We start from the raw sequence: 8,891 nt of genomic DNA on the forward strand, positions 1-8,891 counted from the left end.
GGAGGGGAGAGTGAGCTGCTGTGAGGCAGAGAGGTCCCTGGGCTGCTGGGGTGGGGCAGGGAGCTGGTGCTTCCCTCCATGGCAGCAGCAGCCCCCACCCAGGTGGCACCTGCCCGCAGGCACCCGGCTCAGGCAGTCCCAGGGGACACTGCAGCTGTGGAGGGAAGCACCAGGCCCCCGTGCAGCTCAGGCAGGAAGGCAGGCTCCAGAAGAAAAAAAAAAAGAACTTGAGCAGAGCCTGCCTTCCTGGGCTGTTGCCAGGCTGCCTGCATGAGCTTCTTGCACAGTGCTTTGCGCCACAGCTGGAAGGCAGCAAACTAAAACTCCTCTGAGGAGTTTTAGTTTGCTGCACCCCAAGTCATTTAAGGCACATTACACCACCAAATTTCCTACAGTGGCTGGAATTATTGTGCAATATGCCACTGATGCATGCAAATACCACTATTAAAGCAATGTAAAAGCATTTTCATAGATTTCATAGACATACGGGCTGGAGGGGACCTCGGAAAATCATTGAGTCCAGCCCCCTGCCCAAAGGGCAGGAAGTCAGCAGGAGTTATAGGATCCCAGCAAGACAGACATCCAAATGTCTTGTGAAGGCATTTAATGTAGGTGCTTGAACCACCTCCAGCGGCAGTCTGTTCCAGACCTTGGTGGCTTGGACAGTAAAGAAGTTCTTCCTTATGTCCAGCCTGAAACAGTCATGGAGGAGTTTGTGACTGTTTGATCATCCCCTGGGGTGCTCTGGTGAACAGACATTCCCCCAGATCCTGGTAAGCACCCCTAATAAACTTATAGGTGGCCACCACCTCTAAGCCTGTACTTTTTCAGGCTGAAGAGTCCCATGGCTCTCAGCCTCTCATTGTAAGGTCTTTTTTCCTGACCTCTGATCATGCACGTGACTCTCCTCTGGATTTTTTCAAGCTTATCCACATCCTTTTGAATTGTGGAGCACAAAACTGGATGCAGTGCTCCAGTTGCGGCTTCACCAGGGCCGAGTACAACACAAAAATGATGTACTGGGATTTGCTTGAGAAGCATCTATGGATGCAAGCCAATGCTTTGCTCGCTTTACTAGCCACAGCATCACATTGAAGGCTCATTTTCATCTTGTGGTCAATCATGACCCCCATGTAACCCACTTTAAAGTGTTATACACACATGCCCTTCATTTTGTCTACACACAGCCTATGGCTGTAAAGGACCTCACAAGGTCATGTAGTCCAAATCCCTGTTCAACTGACTTATAAGACTGTCATCCCAGACAAGTACTTGTCTGACCTGCTCTTGAAAATATCTAGGGATGGAAATTCCAGAACTTTTCTAGGTAGTCTGTTCCAATGCTTGGCCAGCCTCGCAATCAGAAAGTTACTCTTAATCCCTAACCTAAATTTCCTTTGCTGTGACTTTAGTCCATTGCTCCTAGATCTGTCTTTACAACTACAGATAATAGCCCATCTCCATCACCTCTATAACTGTCCTTCAAGTATTTGAAGACTGTTATCAAATCCCCCTTCAGTCTTCTCTTCTCCAGACTAAATAACCCTAATTATTTTGGCCTTTCATCATGCTTTTCAGGTTTCTAATTATTTTGGTCACTCTCTGCTGAACTCTTTCTAACCTACCCACAACTTTCTTGAAGTGTGGAGTCCCAAACTGAACACAGTACTACTACCAAGCCATCTAAGTAGTTCCTTCCTGGTATGTTTTACTTTAGAAGAATTATATTCCCATTGACAGTTCAGAATTCTAAAAAGGGTGTGTGATAGCAGTAACCAGCACTGCAGAGGGGGCTGCACTCACTTGCTCGTTGGCTCTCCACCCCACCCAGGGCAGGTAGAACATGCCATGGAAGCAGCAACCAGGGAACTTTAAGTTCTTGAAACAAAAATCCCCCCCGCAACTCTTGGCACCTACCCTCATTACCTTCATGCTTAGCAGTATGTCCCTGGTTAACCCAACAGCAGAAGGGAGCTCCAGAGCCCTCTACTTACACCTCTGGACCCTCCCACTGCTGCTACTGTCCCAGCTGCTCCTGCTCCACTCCAGCAGGGGCTGCAGAGAGGTTGTACAAGGAGCCAGGTTTGACTGGGAACAGAGGTAGCAGTAGTACACGGATTTCCCCTCCACATGCCTGCACCCAGGATGGTGGGGAACACCCAGCTGATTGGGCAGAGGAAGAACCCATCCACTGCTGCTGCTGTCCCCAGTTATGCCCGGCTCCCTGTGCAGAATTGGTGGAGCTGGGTAGGAGGGGTTCTGGAGCTATCCATCACTCCAGATCATCCTGAGAGAGTTGTGGGCAGGGAAGTGGACAGAAAGGCGAAAGGGCATGCTGCTGAACATGGAAGGGAAGGGAGGGGTGGGTGTAACTAGAGATTACAATAGTGTAAGAGGGTCCACCCTTCCCCCCGACTCTTGGAACCACATACCTCATCCCCCCACTCTCCTCCAGGGACTGCCCTGGGCACCAACTCTGCTTGTTACACCACTGGGAGAAAGAGAATTCTTACCTAATTTAAAGATTTTTAAAAAGTCTCTGGCTGCTGCTCCTACAGCAGCATGTTTCAAAAAGGGGAAGGGGAGAGGAGGTATGACCATGCCACTGCACCCCCCTGTGAATCCCCACCTGGGATAAGAACTGTAACCTAATACATAGCTAAAAAAGAATGTGGCAATATATCATCTTACTTGGCCACCTGCAAGTCTATACTTAGCAGGCTTATAATGAACTGTACACAGATTACACACACATAAAAATGCCCCTGTACTATCATGACCACAGGTCACAGATTTCAAACCAAGGCCTCAAACTGTATGAAGCTGATCAGGTTCCCACACAGACCACATCAGGGACAGCCTTATACTGATAAGTATTGGAAACAATGTTCCTTAATTTTTAATATTTTAACAAGCAAAATGCATGTTAAAAAGCTTTCCTGGGGAATGAGACACTAAAAGTAAAGTACTTTAAAAGAGTGAAGGAAATGGAAGAGAGCAGCATAGGTGAGAAGACATTAGTAAGAAGCTATTTATAGGGATAAATGTTATTTAAGAAGACTGGAATTCCCCAAACAGAGCCAAGGAATTATAAATCCATGATAACTAAAAGCAGGTGAAAAATCTGTATGCAGTGAAAAGTGAGAAGTATATTAAGTATGCTACATACTTGCTATATATGCATTCCATATGTTACATTCCATCAGCTCCAGTTTGTTTGTAATGGATTTATAGCAGTTTTCAATATTTTTTTTTTTAAGGAGTATACCCCTTGTGGGTGACGGTGGCCAGATTTGGAGCGGTGAGGAGGCTTGCACGTGGCAGTGGTGGCATGGGGTGGTGGATGGTGGTGGCAACCACTGTGTGCAAACTCCACCCCCACCATGTCCAGCGGGGTAGGGGGCACCTGTGCAGCCTGCAGAGGGGAGCCGTTACCCTTGCCCCCCCCCTCCCCCCCAGCCCTGCTCTTGGGAGGTGGTGGCATGGGGTGGTGGGTGATAGTGCTTCATCCCTGCCCACCTGCATTTACCCCCTAGCCCCTTTCCAAATACCCTTGGGAGTACGCATACCCCCAGTTGACAACCCCTGGATTTAGAAGGATGCACCCAATAAAGTGCAGAAGACCTCCTGAACACTGCTGATCCCCTTCAACATCCAAGGAGCATTGTGGTTGTCCAGCAACTTGCACTATTTGTTTCTATCTACAATGTTCCATTTTGGCACCTAAAAACTATCCAATAGCTTGCAGGCTTCAATCCTGCCAAGCGTACTGTAGAAAATGCACTTGCCTCCACAGGGTCTGCACCAGCGTGGGGCCCCAACCAAAGTCAATTGCTAGCTTGGCACCTTAGCACATAATCCTTGTTTGTTCTTCCTTCTAAATCCAGTTCTGTTTTTCCTCCAACAGTGGTGAGGAGGGAGGGGGAGGGGGAGAGAGAGAGAGCGAGTGTGTGTGTGTGTGTGTGTGTGTGTGTGTGTGTGTGTAAGAGAGAGAGAGATTTTGTTTTTAAGTTTTTATCTCTAAGAACCAGCTTTCTTTCATATCTGAATTTTTTCCCTTTTTTCTTTAATGACTTTTTTTCCTTTGCATTCTTTTTGGCGTCTCTTTTTGGATGATAGTGCACATGATTAACTTTATTACAGCAACCACTTTCTTACAGTGATTTCCACTAAAATCAATAAGAATGTCCATCTGCAATAAAGCAAAATGTGAACTGGGATCTTTATTATTATTATTGTATATTTGACTCGTTTCTTCACTCAGGTTTTCTCCTCAATTTCCCCTGTTTTAAGAGATTTGCGATTATTTTTCTACAAAATATTTCTAAAAGTTTCATTGAACTTAGATTCTAAAACCGTATCTCTGAACCAAGAAACAAAATATTTTGCAAATTAAATGAAAGTACTTAATATATTTCCTAAAGAACTAAATGTATTGTACATTGACTGGAAATGCTAAATGCACAAACTTCTTGTATGCTATTTCTGTTTGTGTACTTGTTTTGTAACATATGTAGCCACCATTTCATGAGATGCTACATTATGTACTAGTACCTACATCAGTCACAGAATTTCCCTCATGTAGGAGACCAACATGCAAGAGGTTGGGTCAGTGGCTTTTTACACTACAGATAACTTGCCCTTAAAAGCTGTCTTCAGTTTTGCCTCTTCATTTAGAGGATGCAATTTACATTCCATGAACTACTTTAGATATACTCTAGGGAATCCCTAAAAAATAGTGCATATTTAGATCAGAAAGGTACTAAAAAGACTTTAATGACCCCTGCACATTATACATATTGCAAAGCTTTACATTTTGCAACTTTTAGCCCAAATGGTAAGCCCCTCCCCCTGCCCTTTTTTTTTTTTTTTTGCAAAACAAAAAAGCCACTTACATGACATTTTAGAGTTCTGCTACCAGTTGCAGGAGTTTATGTGATTTTTTACACTCCCTAACTACAGCCCTCTGGAGGCAGGGGGCTTCAGCATGCTTCCTGACTAAGGGGAAGAAGAGCTGCATCGATCCAATTGCAGCCCCAAAACCTCTGGGGCTGCCACCTTCTCCCCCACCCCTCATGGGACCCAAAAGACCATAGCACCTATACACTTACGGGGAGGCTGCTCCAATGCACTGTAATTACAGCACATCGGAGCAGACTTAATTGAGTAATTACCATGCTCCAGCAGACTCTAGCATCATGTGTATCAGTTTCCCCATGCTGAAAAATGGCAGCGGGAGTGTTTTAAATAAAGGTCATTAAACAAGTTTTAGTTAAAGTGCCCCTGCCACCATTTTTCAGTGCATGGATGCTGATACACATGATATTCCAGAAAGTTTAACTAGAATGGCTCTCAGAGCTGCACTAATTAAAAGCACCCCTCCCCCTCACCATATACAATCCTGGACCACATCTACAAGTGTCCTGTGTCCATCCACCCTCCTCTTCCGCTCTTTCCCCCACTCCCACCTTAGAGCTGGACAGGAGAACGGAGCATGATGATATACTGTCATTGCTAGACGCAGAGCTTGTCCAGACCTACATGTGAAATTAAATAACTAAATTATAATATCAGTGTCTTTTTCCACAAGAATATAAACTCGTGACTGGGACCACCTAAAGCATAACAATACAGTTAATCTCATCTCTAGCTCTAGTATCAAGTACAACCCACGACCAATTACTCTAATTTAGTTATGAACAAGCTCCCCTTTCAGAGTGATTACCTCTCCCTTGCTATCACATTCCCCGCCAATCTAGGTGTCTCTGCCAGCTGGAAAATATTTGGGGTTCTGCCCTGCTATCACAATAACCTATACAGCGTCTTACAATTTAAGGTTTAAGGAGCTCAATTCAAGTAACCAAGTCCTACTGAAATTAAATCAAGCAGTGTACCTCCGGTTTAGGTGTTGGGCTGGAGCAATCAAACCATACTATAGTTAAGCAAAAGATAAACCTCCGGAGCGATCAAGGGTTTTTGTGCATGTCAGTTTCATCCACAACAACCAGAGATGGATCCAAAAGGCTAACATTGACATCAAAACCAAAGAACAAAAACCCTCCACCCTACCAGCTTTGTCTGGACCCTGATCTTCAACCCATTAAGAGAAATATGCTTTAAAGAAGGTGTATAAGAGAAGAAGGAAGCTGCCAGCAAGAAGCACTCATCCCAGAAGGGAAACACCACGCTGACCCACCATAACCTGTGCCTAGCTGACCACCCTTGGTGACAGATCCACGCCTGGTGAGAAGCTGCAAAGACCAGAACCGCTTCCTTGCCCATGTTGGTGAGAAAACCACTGTTATGGCTAATAGTACTGTACATGATTATAGCTTGTTTTGTTCTTAGATTGCAATAAGCCTACCTGTCATTTTCCTGTAAAAACTCATTATTTAATTAGTAAAGCCTTTCTGTTAACTGTCGATGGAATTGTTGTGTCAGTCTTTCTAAGCACTAAGCATCCCATTTTCTGTGCAACAAATTGTGCAGTCATGCTACAATGTACTGTACAATGTACTGCACAAAGCATTTGTGAGAGGGGAGGCAAAAGCCCCCCCAGCATGGCCCAGACCCTCACCCAGCACGCCCTGGCACTAACTTTAGGAGCCAGGACGAGTGGCAGCTGGAAGGAGATGTCGACACAAGCCTGCCGGAAAACCCCAACCAGTGAGGCAGAGGGCAGCCTCAGGGTCTGACAGGGGCAAGGGAGCTCCATTGAGGGGTGGCAGCCACAAGAGACGCTGTCAGGGAGCAGCAAGACTCTGGACACCGTGGCTGGGGACAACTCCTCCAGCCCACAGGCATCCCAGACAGCCCTGTAGTGGACAGAGCATGGGGGATTCCGAGCCCCCAGAAGGGGGAAGTAGATGATGCCAGTTGGAAGGAGCAGGTTTAATTTCCCAGGAGAGGGGAAGCCAACCCAGAGACAAGGGGAGGACCCCTGAAGATTGAGGGCCAGGAAGACCCGTCCCTTTCAAGGTGGGCAGCATGGGAAGACCTGCGGGGAGCAGCATTTACCCAGGCTGAGGACATAGTAAGGGTGGGGTAAAGGGGAGGTTTGGAGCCCCATGAAGACACCCCAGGGCCGAGATCCCTTCAGGTCACCGACAGGGAACTGCCTCCCCAAAAACAACATCAAAGACACGGCAGGTGAGAAGGGGCAACACCTGGACCATCTAGATGGCACCGAAATTGGAGCTCTCCCTGACGTCACTGAGGGGCAAGACACTGACAAAGAGGGGGCCAAAACCTTACCACACCTACCAGCAAAACCATTATATATGGTGCTACCAAATGTAATACTACAGAGAAGATGCTGTTTGATCCAACAACGTTTCTCCAGTGCTTCATGGAGCATACATGTCTGTCCACTTGACTTTTGCAGTGCAACAAATGTAACATCTGTCCATGGACACAGAGTCTCCCTGGTCCTGGCTACACACTGGTATCTTAAATACTAAATTCAGGAAGAGAACTCTCATAAGGTGAGCTATATTAAGTATAACTATATCTAAAAACAATGCTTTTTTTCTAAATTTTCCCTTGACAAATCAGCAAATGTGAATTAAAATGAAAAACAAAAAAGACTACCAACATACTTTTCAAACAAGTGCCTGCCAACTTCTGCATCTACTGCACTCAGTGGATCATCCAGGAGGTAAATGTCTGCATCTTGATACACTGCTCTACAATATTTAAAAGAAGTGTCAGTCAAGTTCTTGCCAAACAATTTTTAATTAATTAATTAATTAGCTTATATTTCCCAACAGTGGCTATTTATCATAATATCCACTAGCCTGAGGTACCAACAGAATACAAAAATATTTACCTGGCAAGATTTACACGGGCCTTCTGGCCCCCACTCAGTGTAGCTCCACGATCCCCTATAATAGTTAGGTCCCCATCTTCTAGTAATTCCATGTCCTGTGACAAAGAGCAGGCAATGGTAAAAACAATTTATGAAAAGATATCTACATCTGTATACTAAATTACTTTATCAAAATAGTTCGTTATAGATGAGGTGTTTAATAAAAACAGTTGCATTCTGTCTAAAAATGCTAATCCTATCTCAATATATTTATGTAAGAAAATAATGTGAACAACGTATCAAGACTGAACCTCCAAGCAAGAGACAGAAGAAATGGGGGAGCAATAGGAAAAAAAAAATAAAACATTTTGTAAGTAGTATATTTCTCCTCCAGGTCTGCTGCTGGAAGGAAAGCATGGTTACTTCTGGACATGCAGAAACTTTGCATAGATAAAGACTATGAAGAAATCCCCCTCTCTCTGCCCCTCACTTGGGTTATTCCAAGTGGATCTGTCCCTCTCTCTCACTTTCTTTTTGGTTCAGGATGGTCGATCAGGTCAGTGGTTCCCAACCTTCCTTATACCGCGGCCTGGGGCATACAGAGCTGGCTGCCTCCCTCCCAGGGCTGCCCATGCTGCTTTAACCCAGGAAACTCAGCTTTAACCCTGGAAGCCACTCACCCAGGAGGACAGACAGGGCACCAAGCGGGGGGCTCGTACCATAACCCAGCAGCCAACCCGCCATGGTCTGGTACCAGGCTGTGGCCCAGTGGTTAGGAACCTCTGAATCAGGTAACCTGGATGGATAAAATCCTGAGGAAACACTATCTTCCTAGCGGCGGGCATTTTAAAAGCAACAAGCAACGTGCCCCTAGGCTGCTGCCTAGGCGATTATCTGTAAACAAAGACCTGGAAACTAGCCAGAAGTCAGGATTTATGTCTAGGCCAGTCACGTTTTAAAAGGATTATTATGTCCAAGACTCTATAAGACTCTGATTGATTGTTTGCTCAAAGTGTATCCTGACTTCCTTGTTTTATCTCCCCTCCTCCCCCCAATCAATAAAGGTATCTGGTTACGGTGTGCC

General features: G+C 45.5%; 1 protein-coding gene across 5 annotated transcripts in view; it reads right to left on the reverse strand.

The window, feature by feature from the left end:
* The window catches only part of ABCC4 (ATP binding cassette subfamily C member 4), a 351,018-nt gene that overhangs the window by 187,175 nt on the left and 154,952 nt on the right, over positions 1–8,891 (reverse strand). For all 5 annotated transcript variants that reach the window (XM_019524314.1, XM_019524312.1, XM_019524313.1 and 2 more), the window contains 2 exons: positions 7,829–7,923; positions 7,599–7,685 (listed from right to left, as the gene is read on the reverse strand). In XM_019524314.1, coding sequence (XP_019379859.1) covers positions 7,599–7,685; positions 7,829–7,923 — 182 coding nt within the window. The remainder of the gene's footprint in view (positions 1–7,598; positions 7,686–7,828; positions 7,924–8,891) is intronic.

The sequence above is a fragment of the Gavialis gangeticus genome, unplaced genomic scaffold (genome assembly GCF_001723915.1).
Source record: "Gavialis gangeticus isolate Ggan-Ray unplaced genomic scaffold, GavGan_comp1, whole genome shotgun sequence".
NCBI classification, from domain to species: Eukaryota; Metazoa; Chordata; order Crocodylia; family Gavialidae; genus Gavialis; species Gavialis gangeticus.